The following is a 20,572-nucleotide window of genomic DNA, read 5'->3' as shown; positions in this document are numbered from 1 at the left end:
TGAGGCGGCGGCAGCGCCGGGGCCGGGCCCGGGCGGGCGGAGCCGCGGCCGCCATGGGGCTGCTCAACTTCACCCGCGAGCCGGTGCCGGAGGCGGTGAGCGGCGACATGCACAACCTGAACCAGCTCAGCGCCCAGGTGCGCCGCTTCGGGCTGTGCTTTTCCGCCGGGGCGGGGAGGGCGCGTGTGGCGGCGGCGGCAGCCCCGGACGCGGAACCGGGCGGGGCGGGCCGGCACCGGGAGCTGGGACCGACCCAGCGGTGCCGGTGTGCCGGTGCCACCGCGGCTCCAGCCCCACGGGCCCGGTGCCCGGCGGTACAGCCCCGACCCGGCCGCGCCCCGCGCCCGCCGGAGCTGTTGGAAGGATGTTTACAGAATTATGGAATCCCAGAAGGGCTTCGCCTGGAAGGGACCTTAAACACCATCTAGTTTCACCTGCCTGCCATGGGCAGCGACACTGGGGAGTTCCTGGTGGAGGGCTCAGATCGTGCTTGGTGGGCAGTGGAGTCCTGTCAAGAACTGCGGTTTGTGGTGGGACCACACAGTGTTCGGGTTGTGATTCCCACCCCAGATTCCCACCCCAGATTCCCACCCTGCACTTCCTGCCTCAAGCTGAACGGCTCTGGTCATTGGTACCATCTGCCTCCAGGCCACCGACACCGGGTGTGCAGCTTGGACTGAAGTTGGTGGAAACGCTGAGGCTTTTCCAGCCCAGCTTGCCAGGACTGAGGATATCAGCCTGGGCCCGTCTCTGCTACATGGCTGAGACCGAGGGCAGGACAGATCTGCAGCCACAAAGCAGCCAACAGCACTTTTGGGCATACCCACAGGGTCACAGCCAGCGCTGGTGCCAGCAGAGGAGGGTGCTGCCACTCGGGCAGCTTCTCCATCCTTGCCTGCCAGCTGCACATCCAGAACACTGAAAACAGCAACTAGACCCTTAATCAGTTCTCTTCCTTTCCCCAGTCAGTCTGGTTACCCCGTGAGGTTTATGAACCATGAGACTGGATGTTCACAACTTTTCCCACTTGCAGTTTTTGGATTGCACAAGATAGAACAGCAGCTTCCGATTAGCCACAAGTCACAAAAGCTCTGTGCAGTGCCAGCTACCAGCTGCACAGACCCCCTGAGAGGCTCTGAAAAGCATCCTGAGCAAATCCCATCCGCAGGCATCACGTAATGCCAAGGACAGAGCACCAGCACAGGTCCAGCTCTGGAACCAGTGTTGTGGAGGCGGGTGGAGCTGGGTCAGGGGAGTACATCACCACCTCATCGTGGTGCTGGTGGGGTGATGAGGTGCTGATATCTGAGTCTAACACTCTCCTGTTTCTTCACAGCAATTCTCAGCGCTGACTGAAGTGCTTTTCCGCTTTCTGACAGAGCCCAAGGAGGTAAGGCAGAACTGGAGAGATGCGAGTGCAGCTCTGGTCAGAAACAGAGAAAGGGTTTTGTTACTACTCTTTCTCTTGAGCAGGTAGAAAGATTTCTGACGCAGCTCTCAGACTTTGCCACCATGAATAAAATCAGCTTGGGCCCCCTGAAAAACATTGTCAAAAGTATTCTTCTGGTACCCAACGGTAAGTGATGTATTTGCATATCCTGCCCTGAGGCCAATCTGTCCCAGCCATTCCCGCAGGGCTTGGTTTGCACAATAAGTGTTAATGGTAGCTAATACAGTGCTTAGCACTTAAGAATCAAAAGTTCTGTTTGGTGACTTGTTGTATTCTTTATACCCTGCCTGCATGCACATTTCACGGGCTTAAGTAAACTCCCTTAAATATCTGTGCATTAAATGCAACACAACACCGTGACAGTGCTTGGTTTAAGCAATACCTGTAAATGCCTTTTGCCAGATCGGGGCAGCCTCGTGTTGGCAGCGATCTCTGCAGGAACTTCCACCCAAGTGACCCAGTGCTGTAATTCCTCCAAGGCCAAGCGCTGTTGGAGAGAAATAAGACAGTGCACACGCATTTGGAATGGGCTGGGACTGGTGCAGTTCCAGACCATGTGAAGGAGACAGCTGACTTTGCAGTTCTAGAGAAACACTTACTGTGTCCAGCTCTTTCTCGTTCATAAACGGTGACGAAGAGGTTTGGGGGGATTCCACTGGAATACCCCAGACTCCACCACTTTATAGGATTACTGTGATGTTGTGGCTGCCGTTTGACACGATAATGCATCAAACACTCCACGGCACATTCATCCCATTGATCCCTCCTGTTATTAATAGTCCCTTGCTATTAGCCTTCAGACATTGGTTCCCTGTAGCCTCCTTCACGGCCCTGATGCTGAGCACAACTGTTTTCTGAATTTGTCTTACACTTTTTCTACTGCTTCAAGCAACTTTTCCTATCCAGGACTAGCAACAATTTTCCTTCCTGCAACCATCTTGTGGGGATTTAGTGCGGAATTTGCATTTTTTTCCCCATCCTGATTCAGGCCTTGGTGCTCCCATCTTGTCGTTTCCCATCGTAACTTTCCCTCAGCTCTGGGATGCCACGGACGATATCAGAACAGATCACAGCAGATCACTTTGCATCTGTGCTACACAGGCGGAAAGCCACGTGGGGCTGGCAGTCTCCTTGAATTTATGAGATTCCTGCTCTTGGCTTCAGAGAGCAGAATCCTTGTAAAGGTCCCCGTGCTGCCGGGGCCCCAGAACAAAGGGGGAAGGCGCAGCGGGGGAAAGTGTTATATGCACACGTTCACACCCATCATCCCAAACACAGCAGGTAGGTCAAATTAGCAGCCCGCCAGCCTTAACAGTTCTCCTTTAACAAGCAAAGCGGCTACAGGAGAGAAAGCAGCAGCTTCAAAACATAACCGCTGCCGCTGTTCCCATGGATACCTGCAATGGGATCTCGCCCTCTCCCCGGCACTCCCCGAGCCCGGACTTTTAAAGCACCGGGCATCTGCAGAGATACTGGCAGGCACGACTGGGTTTCCAATCTCCGAGGAGCTGTGGTTTGCATCAAAACACAGCTCAGAAACAGAGGCTTTCGCGCGTAGGGTCCCGTCCCTGCCTCTATTTGACTCAGTAAAAATTGGTTTGACTCATTAAAAAGTGATTTTTTTTTTTTTTTTTCATTGTGGTGTTTGTTCAGGTGCCCTGAAGAGGAATTTGTCTTCTGAACAAGTCAGAGCGGATTTTATTGCCCTAGGTAGGTCATGTGATTTCCACTAAATAAAAGATAATTAATATTTATCACATATAGTAATCTCATATTGTTTCCCTCCACAGGCCTCAGTGAAGAGAAAGCCAGTTATTTTGCAGAACAGGTATTCATATATTTTTGCTTGTTACTAAGCTAACAAAATGTCAGTTCTGTGAGTGGGAACTCATAAAACCCCAGTGCTCCTGATACGCGTTGGCACATTGGGTATTTTCTTCAAAACCAGCTTGGGATTTTGAACTGAATATCCTCAGAAAACTAATAAGGAGCACTTTGTCTGATGGCACCTCTGGTTTGCCAGGGCCTCTCCCCCATCAGTGTCACAGTTCCTGCACTGCTGTGTGGTTTTCATGTGATGTTTTTGTGCTTCCCGTGCTTTGAGCCCTGAGGTCATGCAGTTAGTTACATGAACACATGGCTTTTTGCACAGATATTGTTACACTGAACCAGTGCTAAAACAAAACCAGTGAGTTTCATTTGCAGAAGTGACAGGGCCGATGGAAATCCTAGCAGGACTCAAACACCTCTGAAAGCCCTCCTGACCACATTAGTTCTCTCTTTACTCTGGGCTTCTGCCATCCTCTGCCTTCGTTCTGATTCTTGTTGAAGTTTCAGGTACAGAGGCCCCTCTGAATTAATTGCTGGTGTGTCTTTTGCTCTTGTAGTGGAAGGTGAATTCCCCTACCCTAACACGCCTGGCTCTGGGTCAGACACTGATGATTAACCAGCTGATAGACATGGAGTGGAAGTTTGGAGGTAATAGAGCTACAACTTAAACTGGAGGGGCTGGGAAACCCAGCAGCAGCTCTTGGCTAAATAATGTTTTATTTCACCACTTAACTAACAGATTATCTGCCTTCTTTCTGACTCACAGTGACTGCTGGGAGCAGTGAGCTGGAAAAAGTGGGAAGTATCTTCTTACAGGTAAATCTCCCACATCACAGAGTTCAGCTTGTAGGGCAGTTGAGGAACAAGCTCCAGCCAGGCATGTGGGAAGCACTGGCTGTGAGGGAAGGAGAGGGAAGCTCTGTGGGTCTCACATGAACAGGTTCTGTGACTGCATCTTCAGTCTCCAAGTGCTGCTGCCAGCAGACACGCTGCTGTTTGGTTTTCCTCTGAAGATGTGAGGTATCACAGGAACGTGGCCCATTCTGAAAAGCTGTTCAAAAAGCTCAGTTTAGCAAAGGTCAACCATCTTGGGGAGGCAGGGAAAGTGGGATCAAGGACTTCCAAAGATCTTCCAATGCCCAGGATATCTGTTCCTACAGTGGCACTTCTTGAAAAACCTGTCAAAGATGTGTGTGCTGTGCAGCAAACTCACAGCAGACTCCTGCTCTGCTGTCCTCTCCTGGTGCTCAGATACAGGTCTCTGAACTAAACTACTTCTGCTTTTCCTTTCTCCAAGCTGAAGCTGGTGGTTAAAAAAGGGAGCCAACTGGAGAATGTGTATGTCGGTGAGTCAACATTTCTGACAAGAGGGAAGGATGGGAAAGCTGCAGTTTGGGGCTCGGGGTGTTGCTGGGGGTGGGGGAGTCTGGGGGCAGAACCAGGGTGGGATAACTGCAAGAGCATCACTGTGGTTACTCCTGCCTCAGCCTCTCCATCACTATGGCTGTTCCTGCCCCAGTCTCTCCTTGTCACAGGCACTCCAAAAATGTTTACGAGCACTGACTTTTGGGCACCTTCACATCTGTGCCTCAGTAAACACAGATCTGCCACAGAGCAGTGCAGAGCAGTCAGAGCAGCAGGGCAGAGGAGGAAAATAAATGATTCCCAAGCAGGGAATACAGCTGGGAGATCCCATCCCAGGGCAGATCCCAGCCTGTCCCCCCTGGCAGCCTGGTTAGCACAAGGACCAGCTGCTGGGAATCGCAGTGGCTAATGCTGCCCAGCTTAGGTGAACGTGAGTTGCTCCGTGGTAGCACCAGAACAGCTTTGCCAATGTTGGAGGTGTAACCTGAAATCTAAGACTTAATGCCTCTTTTTTTTTTTTTCTTCAGAGTTAACTTTGCCCCAGTTCTACAGTTTTCTGCATGAAATGGAACGGGTCAAAGCCAGCCTGGAAAGCTTCAGCTGAAACTGCACAGACCTGAGCCGACATCTGTCTGGGATGTTTAATTCCTCCTCATGGGCCTGCGGATCTGCTCTTTCCCAGCTGACTCTTCACACCCTGATAAGAGAAGACAAGCTGTGCAATGAGCAGTGGTGTCATGGCCCAGCAGGACCCATCAATCCTTTAGAACCTGAAACTTGGCCTAAGTTTCAGCTTTTTCAAAGCATCTACAAGTCCACTCATCTTTTTCTTATTTTTTTTTAACTATACTATTATGAGAAACTGTGGTCAGAAGTAATGTGGATACCTTTACTAAAATAGCAAAGAAATAAACCCATTCCCATCCTGCTTCATTTGTATCAGAATCTGACTTTGTGAGAAAAAGAGAAACAGGAGCAAAGAATCATTTTGAAATTTGGAAGGATTAAGAAGAGAGGATGATGAAAGCAAGGAGAGCATCTAATGTGGGGAATCACTTAGTGCTCCCTTCAAGCCTCTCCCTTCTCTTGTATTAAGAAATATGTTGATTTGCTTCTTCCCAATTGTGCCTCATTATGGAAAAGTATCTCAGTGGTAGGTGATTTTAAATCTTAAACAACCAAACAGCTGCCTCTGCGCATTGGCGGGGGAGGACATCTTGGGGGGTGGTGAGATAAATCTCATTTGAATGTGTTGCTCTTTAATCTGCAGCCTGTGTGACATGGCACAGTCGGACCCAGCCCATTTCCTGGTGGACATATGTCCAAACCCCATGAAGTGCCATTAGCTCGACTCTTCAGTTGTCTGAGGGCAGGGATGAGCTCTTCATCAGGAAGCAGAGGGGTGCTCCAACCCACCTGGGGCAATGTTACAGTCACTGAGGCTCCTCTCATGTCCAGACTGTTGAGTAGTCCAGCAGTTTGAGCTGGCTGAAGCCTCTCCCACAGCACAGGGATGAAGAAAGCTCCTCTTACAGAGCATGTCCCAAAGCATCTTTGTGTCCCTGGCATGCTCGGCAGTTCCAGTGAAGGGAATAAACCACATTACCAGGGAATATCCCAGTAAGAAACTCTGTTTTCAGCCTCCACCTGAAGGGATTCTCTGTCCCGTGGCTTCCTGCCAGTCTGCTCTGGGGGACCCTGCAGCAGCAGCTGCTTCCAGTTAAACTCATCCCAAACAGATCATTTCTGTGAGAAAAGCATCACAAAGCTCCCTGCAACTCACAGCTTCACCCGTGGTTTCCAGCTGCAGCAAACCCAGCATTGAGTGTCCCTGCACTCACTGCATTTCCTGTGGTGCTGCAGGAGTGACTGAAAACGACAACGGGCACAGGCTGAGCCATATATTTGGGAACTGGGGAATCCTGCTGGCAAACCTGGGAATGGATTTATTTATTTTCCCACATATCAGGTCAGTCACAAGCATTTCAAGCTTTTTTACATCCTTACTGTAAAAATGAAAAAACAAAACCGAAAACCTCTGAAATAATATTCTACAGAATATTCTGTCTCCTTTTGGGTGGCAGGAAAAGCTATTTCAGGGAGGAAGAAGCAGTCCAAATGGCTGCTGCTTTCTCAAGACAAAAGCGATTTTTTTCTGCTTTACATTTTCTGCTGCCTGTTCCCATTATTTCTCACCCTCCCAGTGCCAGGGCGACACCACTCAGCCCTATCGGGTCATGTCGGGAAGTGGCTGTGGCACTGCGGACAAGATGCCAGGCTCACTTGTGGGTCAGGAATCTGCTGCAGAGAAGATGCCAGGCTTGTTTGCGGGTCAGGAATCCACTGTGGAGAAGATGCCAGGCTCACTTGTGGGTCAGGAATCTGCTGCAGAGAAGATGCCAGGCTCGTTTGCGGGTCAGGAATCCACTGTGGAGAAAATGCCAGGCTTGCTTGTGGGTCAGGAATCCGCTGTGGAGAAGATGCCAGGCTCGCTTGTGGGTCAGGAATCCACTGTGGAGAAGATGCCAGGCTCACTTGTGGGTCAGGAATCCACTGTGGAGAAGATGCCAGGCTTGCTTGCGGGTCAGGAATCTGCCATCCCCCTGCGCTGCTCCCCCTGCCCGGTTGGGATTAAGCCGCTCGGGGCTGCCGCACGCCGAGCCCGCTGACCCCGAGCGCAGGGGTCACCTCGGTGCTGCCCCGCGGTCCCCACGGGCAGCTCTGCTCGGCGGCGTTTGCGCCGTGGCGTGACCCTGCTGCTGCCACCAGCGCTCCCGGCAGCCCTTTCATCCCCCGCGCTTGGCTGGGCCTGAGCCGAGCTGGCAGCCCCGTGGGGAAGGGCTGGAGGGGGAGCCAGCCCTGGCAGCACCGGGTGACGCCAAGCGTGATGAATCGGGTCACCCTCCCAGTGGGGCCGGCCCGGAGCGAGCACGGCTCCGGGAGACAGCGTGGCAGCCGCGGCCCTCCTGCCCAGCACGGCCTCGCCACCAGCACGGGGGGATGGCCGATGCGCAGAGCCCTGCGCTGGCACCTGGCAGTGGCGGGCACAGCCGGCACAGCCAGCGGGAGGGAAGGAGCGGCCCGGTGCCCGCTTTGCCCCGTGTTTGCGGGCGGCCCCGCCGCGCGGGCGTGCGCGGCCCCTTCCGCCTGCCCGTCAAGCCCAGCCAGCCGAGAGCTAATCTCGGCGGGACAGCGGGCGCGGGGGAAACAGGGCCTCTCACAGCCTGGGGTGCAGCTAACCGTACTCCTCCCCGGCCGTTTGCCTCCCCGAGCCCTTTCCCGGCCCATTTCCTCCGGGCTGGCCGTGCCGCAGCCCCCCGTCCCTGTCCCCGCTCGGGGGACGCACGCGTGGGCCCTCCTGGCGCAGCAGGGCAGGGGCAGCAAGTCACACGCGGTCACCTCCCTGCGTGTGCAGCCCCCTCTCGCAGCGCTGCGGGCTCTCTGCTGCCTTGGCCACCTCCGCACGCCCCGGGCTGCCAGGCAGTGTCTCCTGGGCACAGGGGAGGTGGCAGAGTGGCCCCAGCAGCCAGGCTGCAGCGGGCATCCTGTGCTCGCAGGCATCCTCCCGCTCATCCCCACCAGCGCCAGCAGCGCAGCACAGAACAGGAGCTGCGCTCTGGGCTCTGTCAGTTCCCAGCGTGGATTCAATGATGTTGTGATTCTCAGCCATGTCAGATGCTAATGACCAAGGAAACTGGGATGTTTTCAAATGAAGCATCTTCTCCCTACTGGAAATGCCAGTACTGCTGCTCCTTTCATATGTGGAGGAATCCTCTGAACCCTGAGAACAAAAGCCTCTGCTCTGAGGGAGCAGAGCAGATGTGGACTCCACTCATGCCTGTGAGCCCACGGGCAGGCAGGGAAGGAAGGAACTGGGGCTCCTCACTGCTGGCTCTGCCTGACCTTGAGCAGGTCATGTGGGAGCTGATAGAGCTCCTCTGGGACATCCTGGTTTCCACAGGCTCACCAGGAGCTGCTCCATGCCGAGGAGTTTCAGCTTGGTGTGAAACCCTGTCCCAAACTTCCTGTTTGCAAAACAGTGATAAATCTCAGGGCTGGCCCACAGCTAGGAGGGAACCATAGCAGGTGAGACAAGCCAAGGAGCAGAAAGAGCAGGTGAGGGCCCCAAGCCCAGTGCTGAAGGCAATCCTGCCCTTCCTCACCCCATGCCTTCCCCCTCCCCAATTCCTCCTGGTTTTCGGGTGATGCAGCACCCAGCAAAAACACCAGCTGTGAACTGCAGCTCCCCAAATTGTTCTGTCTGCCTGGGAACAGCAGCCCTGAGCACGCTGGAGGGCCCCAGGGCAGCACCAGCACCCTGCTGTGCCACGTGGATCCTTGGGGACAGGGACCTGCAGGGGCTGCGTGGGGTTCCCTGGGGTTCCTATGGCGTTTGCTGTCTCCTCACCAGAGCACACAGGCGAGGGTGGCACTTGGCACAGCACCATGCAGCTGAGGACACACTCCCAGGGATGAGTCCTCAGCCTGCCTTGGGACAGGATTCTGCACCACTCTGCTCAGAACAGGGGGAAGGCGTCCCAGCCTGCCTGTGAAACGGAGCTGCTGCCTCTCATTCTTGCAGGAGGTGGGGGAAGAGACTGGTGGTGTCCAAGGCAGTGGAAATATTCCTAGCATGTCGTCTGCTCCTAAGCCTTGCCATCTCTCTAGGCAGTTCTTTGTCCAAGCACACTGGGAACAATTGGGGCTGCTCAGCCAGACCACAGGCTGTCGATCAGCAGAGGGAATGAATGCTCCAGCATACGGAACCCATCTTCTCCCACAGCAAGGGGAGGTGGCCACCAGAAACCAGCCTGTGGCACAACAGCACAGGCACAAACAATGCCTGGGCACCCATGCCAGTGCCAGCCTCAGGAAGGGGGTGGGTGCTCCTCAGCCCATCCAAGGAACAACCCAACAGGAGGGAGTGGCTGGGCATCCCCAGGCCCCCCGTGGGGCTGAGGGTGGCATGGTTGGCACAGCCATGGTGACAAGGGCCCTGTGTGATCCTGCACTGCAAGTGGCTGAGGAAGAAGAGCTGAGTCCTGGGGGACAGAGAAGAGCCCCCAGGCTGTGGGATCAGGGCTTGGCCAGCCCCTCTCAGCAACCAGCACCTTCAGGGTGTCCTCTCCAGGGCTGATGGCATTTACTCCCTTGCAGCACAGCTTCACAAAGGATGCCAGACCCTGCAGTGACAGATCCATCCTGTCCCCAAGAGCTTGATACAGCTTCTCCTCTCCATGACACCCTGAGCAGCCACGGGCTGGTGCATGGGGGCGGGAGCACCCACCAGCCCTGCGTTGAGGCAGCCCAGCCCATTTCCCAGCACTCAGCTCCAGTTTATAGGGCTGCTCTGTCCCAGGGGCATCACTGCCACAGCTAACGAGGTTATCCCAGACCAGGCACCGACAGAAAGGGAAAGCAGGGTTAACCCTTGTGCCACTGCCACATCCCACAGCACTGGGGAGCTGCTTTGCTTGGAAACGAGATTTTAACAAGCCCCAGTGGGAATGGAAAGCTATGAAACACCAGGGGAGGATTCCCATGCCAGCCCCAGCACCATAGCATCCCTCCTCTCGGAGCAGTCCCATATCCATGACAGCAGCACCAAGCCCTGAGGCTACACCTTGCAGCCGGTGTCCATGGCAGCAGCATAGAAAGGACGGTGCATGACCCCCATCATGTCCCCACCTCTCAGCTTTGTTTCACATCGACAGCTGGGATGTGGATAAGGAGCAGGATGCAGCCAGGGTGCAGGCAGGAGACATTGGGTGGCCGAGGCCATGGCTGCCCACAGGGACACAGCACCGCTCAGCTCACATTCCTGCGGGAAAATGTGAAGGCTGCAAGCAAGGTCAAGGGCCCTTCCCTTGCTGGAAGTCGGCGTCACGCCAGCACCCGGGTGGCCCGACCCGCCGTCCCGCGGGGCTGGGGACTGTCCCTGCCCCCTCACCCCACCGCCCCCCATCTGCAGGGCTGGCTGGGACACGGGTGGGTGCTGGCAACGCTCCCCAGGGACCACCAAAGCGGGCAGCCCTTTTCGCCCGGCTCAGCATCCCCCGCGGGGCCGGGATTGGGGTGGGATCCCCAGGCAGGGCGGCTCCGTTTCCACCCCGCTGCTGAGACCCGACAAACTCGCGGCACCGCCGGGCGGAGCCCCCCGGCCCGCCCCCGCTGCGGTGCGCGGTGCGGGCCGGCAGAGGGCGCCAGAGCACCGCGCAGGGCCCACGCTCCCCCCTCGCCCCCCGCACCCGCCAGTCCCACCCTCCGGACACCCCCATCGCCCCCCGCACCCACCCAGTCCCACCCTCCGGACACCCCCATCGCTCCCCGCATCTCCCCAGTCCCACCCTCCGGACACCCCCATCGCTCCCCGCATCTCCCCAGTCCCACCCTCCGGACACCCCCTTCGCTCTCCGCATCCCCCCCGTCCCACCCTCCGGACACCCCCCTCGCTCCCCGCATCCCCCCAGTCCCACCCTCCGGACACCCCCCTCGCCCCCCGCACCCGCCCAGTCCCACCCTCCGCACACCCCCATCGCTCCCCGCATCTCTCCAGTCCCACCCTCCGCACACCCCCATCGCTCCCCGCATCTCCCCAGTCCCACCCTCCGGACACCCCCATCGCTCCCCGCACCCACCCAGTCCCACCCTCCGGACACCCCCTTCGCTCTCCGCATCCCCCCCGTCCCACCCTCCGGACACCCCCTTCGCTCTCCGCATCCCCCCCGTCCCACCCTCCGGACACCCCCCTCGCTCCCCGCACCCACCCAGTCCCACCCTCCGGACACCCCCATCGCTCCCCGCACCCGCCCAGTCCCACCCTCCGGACACCCCCATCGCTCCCCGCATCCCCCCAGTCCCACCCTCCGGACACCCCCTTCGCTCTCCGCATCCCCCCCGTCCCACCCTCCGGACACCCCCCTCGCTCCCCGCACCCACCCAGTCCCACCCTCCGGACACCCCCATCGCTCCCCGCACCCGCCCAGTCCCACCCTCCGGACACCCCCATCGCTCCCCGCATCCCCCCAGTCCCACCCTCCGCACACCCCCATCGCTCCCCGCACCCGCCCAGTCCCACCCTCCGGACACCCCGCCCCGCGCCCTCCATTCTCCGGGCTTCGCTCCCGCATCCACCGCTCCCGTCCCCCGCCCTCTCTCCCCGGGGCATCCTGCCCGCCCTCCTCCAGGATATCTCCCTGCATCCTCAGTCCCCGAGCATCCCTCCCTCCCTCCCCCGTCCCCTTTCCTCGACGCATTCCTCTCCCTCATCCCTTCCCCAATCCTCCTCCCGGCCCCATGGACCCTCCCTCCCCGCGCCCGGCAGGCAGCCCCCCGACCTCGACCCCCCCGCCTCTCGCTGCCAGCAGCACCGTCTCCCCCGCAGTTCCCACAAGCGCTTTCCCAGTCGGGAGCCCCGGAGACACACTTTTCCTCGCCCACCCCAAAGCCGGGCGTCACCCCCGTCATCCCACCCCAGCCCCCCCTGGACTGCCCCTGCAGCAGCCCCAGCCCCGAGCACCGGCTGCCCCCGCCTACGGCAGAGCCCCCCACGCTGGCTCAGCTCCGGGTTGTGGCCAGGAGCCCCCGGACTTATTCAAAAGCAATAAAACTGAACCCAAGCATCCCTGCTCCGTTCTGTCACCCGCGGCTCGTAATGGAGTGAGCTCCCGTCCCACCGCACACGCCCTGTGCTGCGCTGGGTCAGGCAGTTCTTCAGTCGGGCTGGCTGTGATAAGAGCAGATTAAAAATAATCATAACAATAACGAGGAGACCCGTCACCTCTCTGGGGGACATCTCACGGCGTCTGCTCCCAGCCAAGCAGGCTGGGACTTTCAGCTTCCACTACCGAGGAATTAGCTGTATTTATGGATTTATCGATATTAGCCCACCCCCCTCCGCCCCATACACACCCCGGGGGATGCCGGAGGGTGCCTGTCCCACTGCAGGTGGCCTCAGCAGGGCCGGGTTCCAGGGAGGCAGCAGGAGCACGGGATGCTGGGCTCTCTGGAGCCCCCCTGGGTGCAGAGAAACCAACGTGCTGGGCAGGCTGCATGGGGTGGGACTTGGGGGGGAGCCAGAGCCCCCCTCCCCGGGCTGCGGGCGTGGAGCAGCTCGACAGAGCACTGTCAGAGCAGGTGAAAGAAAGGGGGAGCACCCACCTTTCCACCAGTTTTTCTACTTGCTCCATCTCACATATAGCAAATTCTGAGCACACAATGCAGTTATTGAATAAAATTATGCTTTTTTTAGTACTTGTATGCATGTGGTTTTTAAGGCTCTGCCTAGAAACCAACCTCTGAGCCACGAGCAGATAGATCAGAGGGGAAAGCCAGGCCAGCCGTGGACAGCTGTGGGACACGGAGATGCAAGCGCAGCACTGTCAACCATAGCAGCTGGCCGGTGACACATCCAGCCCGTGCAGGTGACGCGCCCATCACTCCTTCCACTCCAGGAAGAAGGAGAAAGCACTCCTGGCTGGGGCAGGGATCATCAGGGAGAGTGGCCACCATGGCCAGCCCGGGGCTGCCTCGCCTCTCCTCTCCCTGTCGCTGTGTCTGTCCCCCATGGCGCCAGCTCTGTCCCTTCCCGCAGAGCTCTGCCTGTGCCCGTGAGGACGAGTCCTGCCTCCCCTCCGCCATCTCGCTCTCCCTCCAGGCAGCGGAGCCGAGGCGCTGCCAGCTCCATCTGCACAGTGCAGCGAGCACCGGGCCAAGGGGCAGGACCCACAATCACATTTCCTTGGAGCACATTGTGCTCCCGCCTCGCCGAGGGTGTTGGAAATGGGTGGCTGTAATAATGGCGCCGTGAATAACTGCAGCTCACTCACTGTGGCCTCCAAGCTCAGTGTGCTCCAGCTCCAGCCTCATCCCCTCCCAAGGCTGTTCCCTGCCATGACGTGCCCTGGTTTCCAACCTGCCTTATAACCTCCTGCCTTGGCCCAGGTGTCTGCAGTCCCCACACCCACCCACAAGCTCCCATCACCAGCACTTCCCCCATTGCAGCTGGTTTGGCTTTCACCTGTGTTCTCCTCCCACCAGGACCCCCATGGACTGGAGACACAAAACCCCCAAACAGGGATTCTGCTGCCCTGTGACAGGCAGTGCTGCCCAGACATGGTGCAGCACAAAGGGCTCATGGAGCTTTTATTGCTGCTGATCCTGCACGGCTCTCGCAGACCTGCCCGGAGCAGAGCCTGCCCTTGGAGCCAGCATTCTGCAAACAGCATCCCTGGGGCCCTCCCCAGGGCCGGGGCGCAGGTCCCTACTCCTGCAGCAGCCCGGATACAGGGCAGCAGGTTCTCCTCTGCCACCAAACCTGGCTGTGGCTGCACTGGTGCCATCTGTTCATCAGGCACAGTCCCGTGTCATGCTGTGCTGTGGGAGCCGTGCCAAAGCTCCCGGACCCTGCTGGAGCACCCGCACTGGAACCGGGCTCTGAGTGCCGCGACCGATGCGATTTGCAGCCCCCGTGAAAAGATGAGGGCACAGATGCCAGCGGCGTTTCCTGGCTCTGGAGATGAGCCCTGTTGGGTGGGGCTGCCGGTGCTCGGGTTGTGAGGGCAGCTTGAGGGGGTGCCAGGACTCAGGTGGGAGGCATCTCACCAGACCGCCCCCCAGCTGGGGAGATGGGTGCCCTGTGGGCTCCCAGCAAGGACGCATAGTTGCAGGGCTGGAGCGGTATTGGGAATCCTCGGGCCGGGCTCTGTCCTGCTCTGCTTGCTCGAGAGTGAAAGGATTTGTCAACAGGGAGCTGATGAGTCCCGAGGGCAGCCAGCTCGCCCTCCTCCCAGCACCCCCTGTCCAGCAGGAGGGCTCCTGACGGCACACGGCCATTGCAGGCACCCAGAGCAGGTTGGCCCCAAGTGCCGACTGCACCAGAGGGTCTGAACCCACTGTCCCACCAAAGCCCCCAGCGTGGGGGTCCCGACCCCGCTGGGCAGACAGCACAGCAGCTCTGGAGGTTCTGACCCTCTAAGGTGTTCCTGCAGGATGCTCAGTGTGACCCGGGCGGTGCTTGGCACACGGAGCAGCCACACGCGGCGGAGACAGGAATATGCTTTCACCAGGAGAACAAGAAGAGCCTCTGATGGCTGCCATGTCCCTTGTAAACACCAACTTTGAGAGCATCAGATTACAGCCGCTGCCTCGGCTCCAAACAAGATGGTAATCGGGAGCACGGAGGCACCCTGCCTGCATCCTGCCCGCACAGGGGGGAGCACCGGGAGCCTGGTGGCACCGCAGAGGCCATGACACCCTCTCCTGCACTGCAGGACTGCCGGGGCTCGCTGCGCCCCGACCCCACGCATCACCGCGACCCAGCGCGCCCCGGGAGAACGGGAGCTGCCCGCCCCCGGCGGAGCGCTGCTCGATTATCCCCGAGTGCGTGCGCAGGGTCCCGGGGGCAGCGAACACACCGCGGCTCGCGTTGGGGCACACACCGCCTGCCCCGGCAGCCGTGGGCGGGCGGGGGGTGGCTCCCAGCGAGGGCTGGGAGAACCGACACCCGCGGTCCCGGCCCGCTGTGCTGCTGCCGCCCTCGCTCCCGGCGTCCCGGCTCCGGAGATGGTCGGTCCCACGGCCGCTCCCCGAGCCTCCTCGCAGCAAGGCCAGTGTCCGGCTGCAGCCGCCGCCCCAGGGAGAGCTCGGGGAGGGCACAGCCGGGCAGGGCCATTCCCGGGGCCGCAGCTGGAGGGATTGGAGGCAGCTGCCCGCAGCGCGGGCCTCCCCCTCCCCGCTGCACGCCGCCCCCCTTTCTCAGGCAGGAGCCGCTCCGGCCGCTCCCTGATGGGCGGTCCGGGCTGCGGGGACGGAGCAGCCCCCACTCCCTCCTCCTCGGCCCCGGCCGCGGGCAGGACCGAGAGGTTCCTCCCGCCGCCGGTCCCGCACAGCGCAGGGACACCGGGACCGGCCGCTCCCCGCCGCGGGGCTCTGCTGCTCCCCCCGCCGCGGGGGCTCCACGCTCGGCCGGGCCGGGGTGCGCGGTGCCGGCGGGGACACGCGGGACCGCGGCTGCGCCCACGCTGCGGCAGCTGGCGCGGGGCGGCGGGGATCAGCTGCGGCCGGGGATCAGCTGTGCCCCGCGCCGCCCCGCCGGGGCCCCCCCGCTCCCTGGGGAGCGGCCCCGGCCCCCCTCGCACCGCCCGCCCTGCCCGCCCTACCTGCCCGCCGCCCTCCCGGCCCTCCCCGGGGCGGCTGGCGGCCGCCCAGCCCGGAGCTGCCCTGCTCCCTCCTCCTCCTCCTCTTCTACTTCTCCTCCTCCCGCGGGCACAGCCCTGTCTAATCCCACGGGTGTCAAATCCACGGCGCGGCTTTGGCCGTGGCGGGGCCGGAGCGTATCCGATGGGGCCGGCGGGAGGAAGGCGCGGGATGCTCCGGCGGGGGCACCCGGCCGAGCCCCCCCTCCGCACACCGCAGCCATGGCAACGGCGATGGGCTGTCCCAGCCCGGCCGCAGCGCAGGGAAGGCGAGAGGGACGCAGGGAGGGAAGGAGCCGCCGGGCGATTCCTGAGGGGCTGGCACACACACAGCCGCTGGAGGCGACCGGAGCCAATCCCCCGGCTCTCTTTGTGATGCTTCCTGACACAGATTCCCTCTCCATGGCTGACTTTGCAAGTTTCCCCATGCTCTTCCCCTCCTCGCGCGGTTCCTTGTCATGCGACTAAATTATACACGAGAGGAGGGACATGCTGGAAATTCTAGTGGCAAAATAGAAATGAGCAGATTTGCGCAGGCGGCTGCAGCCCGGCCGCCTCCGGGACTCCTGTGAGCCAAGAGGGACCGGACCTAGTCCCAGGGCAGCAGCATTAAAGCCCGTGAATTCTGAAACCACCAAGGAAAAGGCTTTTCCTGCGGCAGCAGAGATGTGCGGGCGTGTGGAGCTGGACCGCGGTGGGTGCCGGGACCGCGTCCCCTCCACGGAGAGCGGCTGCTGTCCCAGCACACAGCACCCTCGGGAACAGCGGGCGACGCATTCACTTCCCCGGAGAAACGTGTTGTTTGGGAGCCAGTAAAAAATATGCAAATCTGGGAGGGCTGGGCCTCAGCCTCCGAGCAGCCTTTCTCCCCTTCCTCCCCATCCCAGAGCTCCGTGGGGCGGGCTGAGCCCTGGGCAACCGAAGGAAGGGAAAGGCAGAGCCGGGGGAGCGCGGGGCGGCAGGCGAGGCGCTCGGATGAGATTTGGAGTGGCACGGAGCAGGACGGGGAGATGGGCACGGGACAGCGGCTCCTCCAGACCGCGGGCATGCGGAGAAGGCTCCTGCTCCCGCAGCCGGGGTGGGTGGAGCATGCTGTCACTTTTTGGTGCTGGGCAAGCCCGGCATCGCTGTCGCAGGATTCCTGCCTGTGCAATGAGTCAGGAGCAGCGCTGCCACGTTTTCCTCCTACAGGCAGCGTCCCGTGGCGGGTCGGTCGTGCTCCGCACCGGGACGCACCCGCACACGCGGTGCTGCTTCAGCTCCGACGCCACGTGGGTGGGTGAATCTCTGGCAGCGACTCTCCGGGGAAACCCCTCTGTTTGGAAAGATGAGGACACCGACCCGCAGCTCGGACGAGATGTGGAGCGCCTGGCTCAGGCAGTGATCCCACGGGACACGGGCATATTCCTGTGCCTGCGTCCCACCTCCTCTGCCAGACAATGAAACACTGCCCTCCTTCCCAAGTCGCAGCAGAACAAATAAAGCAAGCGCCATATGGTGCCAAGACACGCTGGAAATGGGGCCAAGCCCAGGAGGTAGGGGAGGTGGCAAGCCTCCATCCCCACACCAGTCCCCATCGCCAGCTCCAAGCCAGGGCTGTCCTTGGGGGACAAGTGTCCTTGCCCACTCCTCCTCCTCCCCCTGCAGCCACTGCCCTGCTGCCAGGCACAGCTCTGCATTTCAGCCATGGCTTTGCCTGCAGTCCTGGGGGAGCACAGAAACCAAAGCTGCCCCCGAGAGCACTTTCTCCTCTAAGGGCTGGCCTGGGGACACAGGTGTCACCCGTGGACTGACACTGTTGTCAGACCATGCATGCCTCACACTCTGCCATGGGATAGGAGTGGGACCACAGATAGCTTGTCCCCACAGGGGCTGGAGGAGAAGCCTCCCACCTGCTCCAGGCTGCCGCAGATACCCCACTGCAAGAAGAAAGTGGCACCATCTTTCTGCCTGTCACAGCAATCCTCCTGCCTGCATCCTCCCACAGCCCTGCAGCTCCTGGGTACCCTGTGTGTTTTCAGGCGAGTCACCTCCAAGCATAGGCAGCCAGCAGTGAGGTTCCTCCCAGGAGATTTGGGCACCCTATGGCAGGGCTTTCAGAGGTGCTGAGCGCCTGCAATTCCCTGCAGCCTGCTCTGTGGAGCAGAACACCTCCTTCCCAGCCTGCCCTGGCTGCCCAAGGCCTGACTCAGGAGAGCAGATCCCAGAGTTTCCTTGGGGGCAGGATATGATGAGCTCCTGGGGGAAGAGGGGAACTCCGGGAGCCCTTCACACTCTAACAGACCTTCTGCATGTGTGGCACGCAGATGCCAGCCTCATCTGTGCCTGGGAGCCAGGTCACAGAGCTCATGTGACACCTACCCACCTGCCACACTCATTCACCCCATTCCCTCTGCAAGGGCCTCCAAAAGTGAAACACCTGGCTCTGTCCTCCAGGTTGAATCAAAGTGAGGATGTCTTTTGTGTTTGGGGTTTTGTAGCCACAGGGCTCAACTCTCTCACTGCAAATGTGAGTAGATCATTTGCACCTGAGTCACAGAGATGAGAATCAAGTAAGTTGTGCAAGCAAAGGACTTTGTTGAATCATACACAAAAATGTTGGGATGATAAGGATCAGACAGGACCCAGGAGTAGCCCACATATCTCTCCATCTCTGTGCCATCTTGCTTCCTACTTTAAAGAGGCAGCACTGCCTGATGTGTGTGTGTCATGACCTGGCTCCATCCCTACCTATCTATGCTCCCATGACCTGCCTCCATCTTCTCTACCTTAACTATGGATCCTCTGGGAATGCTCCATACCAGTGAGTGCTTGACAGCTGCTCTGCAGATCCAAAGCACTGTGTGAAAATAGTATTATTTATTGACAATGTTAGAGGTAATGAGAAAAGCAAGAGGCAGCCTTGTCCTGCACAGCCTACCTGGATCCCTGCAGAGTGAAAGCGAGCAAGGCTGAGGGTCCCAGCTTGGTGCTGTTTGCTGACCAGTGGCTGTGGAGGTCTGCCCTCATCCCAGTCCCAGCTCCACTTGGGCTTCTTACCCACCACATGTTGATAAACAGAAAAAAAATGTACAATGGCTGCATTGAAGTTCCCAGTTAAACAGAACAGTAGTGGCTGCTTGGAAGGGGAACTTCTGCATTATCTTTTGCTCTGTTAATTTAGAGGTGGGACTTGCTGAAACAGGGACAATCCACAGGGCAAGATCTGGATTTTTGAACACCCCCAGTGTGAGATCTTGGGCAGGGTTAAATGCCAGTAAGCAAAAGAACAGCAGCAACCCCAAGAACAAAGGGGACACAGGTATTTTGGGGCAGGCTGACTCCTAGGAGCAGGGGAAGGAATTACTGGGAGAAGTGGGGCTAGGCAATGCCACGCTCCAGCACATGCAGCTGCAAGGTGAGGCCAGGGATCCCAGGTGGATCACCGGGTGCTGAGTGGCAATGGGCTCCACCAGAGGCCAGGGATCCTGGCAGCAGGCTCTGCTGAGGATCCAGCTCTGGCACCACAGCCACACACACAGGGCAGTGTCCAGCTGCTGCAGAGTGAGCAGTGGGCACAGCTGAACCCAGAAAGGTTCTGACTGCAGACAGCAACAGTACAGGCAGGGAGAGCAGGAAGGAAGCCCAGGCAGGGAGCACAAGCAGGGGAACAGAGGCAGGGTGTGCAGGCAGGGAACACAGGCAAGAGTGCCAGCAGCAGCAGCAGCAGCCTACCTAGGGGAGAACCAGGGAAAGCCTGGGGTCCACGCTGTGACCCAGGACCTTGCTGCTTCCCAAGCCCCCGATGGTGTGACAATCCAGGGGTCTGGTTTGTGCTGAGTTGGCAGGGTCCTGCTCAGCAGCAGCCAGGTGGGAGCCTGTGCCTGAAGGAGGCACGGCAGGCTCAGCCCAGAGCAATCTGCTCGGATAGAAGTGGGAGGTGAATTAACGGCAGGGGAAGAACGACTCCCCTATAGCTCCAAAGTCAGCAAGGAGCCGAGCTCTAAGGAGCCTCGAGAAGGCTGGAGCCCTCCGTGCCATTTCATCTCTGCTGCTCTGCGTCGGATTTCCCAGGAGCCCTGCAGCCTCGGCCACATTAATTATGCAAATGAAAAGGTGATGCCAACTCACCATTCCTCGGTAGGGTCCCTGCGAGGGAAGTTGGGCCCAAGCAGCGGCCGCTGCCCTGGCTGGGGCAGGGAGGGTCCGGGAGCACACCAGGCAGGATGGATGTTTGCAATAATTATCCAGTCATCCCCTTCAAGTGTACTGCAGCCATAGCAACAGACAGATGTTCTGTCCCAGCCAGAGTCCGCAGCGAGCTGGGGAGGGAAGCACAAAAATTAACCCGTTCAGCCCTAGGATGGCACAGAATCCAATTTATCCTGAGGCCATCCCACACTTGGGACATCCCTGAGGAAATCAGGCAAAAGCCTAATCACATGGACCCCAAATTAATCCAGGAGAAATTGCCCCAGTGCTGTCTGACACAGAAAGTTGGATGAGAATCAGCAGCATCCCATGGGATGGGGTATGGCTTTGGGAGGGCTCTGCTGTCTCCCGTCCCACATGGCTGGCTGAAGCTCAGCATCTCCTGGGGGTGATGCTGCAAGTGAGGCTTTTCAGCTGTGCTGGTAACCAGACTTTGGAAAGGATGGATGGCATCAGGAACTTGCTCAGGGACAGCCACAAGCAGCTCTGCCATCAACAGCCACACAGGGCCCTCAGCACAGACCCTGCTGGGCACCCAGCT

The 20,572-nt window shown here is 59.2% G+C and overlaps 1 protein-coding gene and 3 long non-coding RNA genes across 7 annotated transcripts; 1 reads left to right on the top strand and 3 right to left on the bottom strand.

The window, feature by feature from the left end:
• COMMD7 (COMM domain containing 7) lies at positions 1-5,573 on the top strand. Its single transcript, XM_021527441.3, has 9 exons — positions 1-137; positions 1,337-1,390; positions 1,474-1,576; positions 3,104-3,160; positions 3,241-3,278; positions 3,838-3,928; positions 4,047-4,096; positions 4,578-4,626; positions 5,173-5,573. The coding sequence occupies exons 1-9, from the start codon at positions 54-56 to the stop codon at positions 5,247-5,249; spliced, it is 603 nt and encodes a 200-aa protein (XP_021383116.1). The 5' UTR covers positions 1-53; the 3' UTR covers positions 5,250-5,573.
• A 2,772-nt stretch (positions 5,574-8,345) lies between these two features.
• On the bottom strand, positions 8,346-9,121 carry LOC144247186 (uncharacterized). Its single transcript, XR_013340898.1, has 3 exons — positions 9,054-9,121; positions 8,549-8,670; positions 8,346-8,426 (listed from the first exon to the last, which is right to left on the bottom strand). It is a non-coding gene; the product is annotated as an uncharacterized LOC144247186 (long non-coding RNA).
• A 993-nt stretch (positions 9,122-10,114) lies between these two features.
• LOC110469041 (uncharacterized) lies at positions 10,115-20,181 on the bottom strand. Of its 4 annotated transcripts, none has more exons than XR_013340897.1 (3): positions 19,951-20,181; positions 12,261-12,371; positions 10,115-10,466 (listed from the first exon to the last, which is right to left on the bottom strand). It is a non-coding gene; the product is annotated as an uncharacterized LOC110469041 (long non-coding RNA). The 4 variants fall into 4 exon arrangements; XR_004149134.1 differs by lacking the exon at positions 19,951-20,181 and adding an exon at positions 12,557-12,732; XR_004149135.2 differs by lacking the exons at positions 12,261-12,371; positions 19,951-20,181 and adding an exon at positions 12,426-12,732.
• Positions 18,681-19,732, bottom strand: LOC144247187 (uncharacterized). The gene is made up of 2 exons (XR_013340899.1): positions 19,555-19,732; positions 18,681-18,874 (listed from the first exon to the last, which is right to left on the bottom strand). It is a non-coding gene; the product is annotated as an uncharacterized LOC144247187 (long non-coding RNA).
• Positions 20,182-20,572: the final 391 nt, after the last annotated feature.

Source organism: Lonchura striata, chromosome 17, assembly GCF_046129695.1.
Source record: "Lonchura striata isolate bLonStr1 chromosome 17, bLonStr1.mat, whole genome shotgun sequence".
Taxonomy (NCBI): Eukaryota; Metazoa; Chordata; class Aves; order Passeriformes; family Estrildidae; genus Lonchura; species Lonchura striata.
This window is presented reverse-complemented; position numbering and strand designations above follow the sequence as displayed.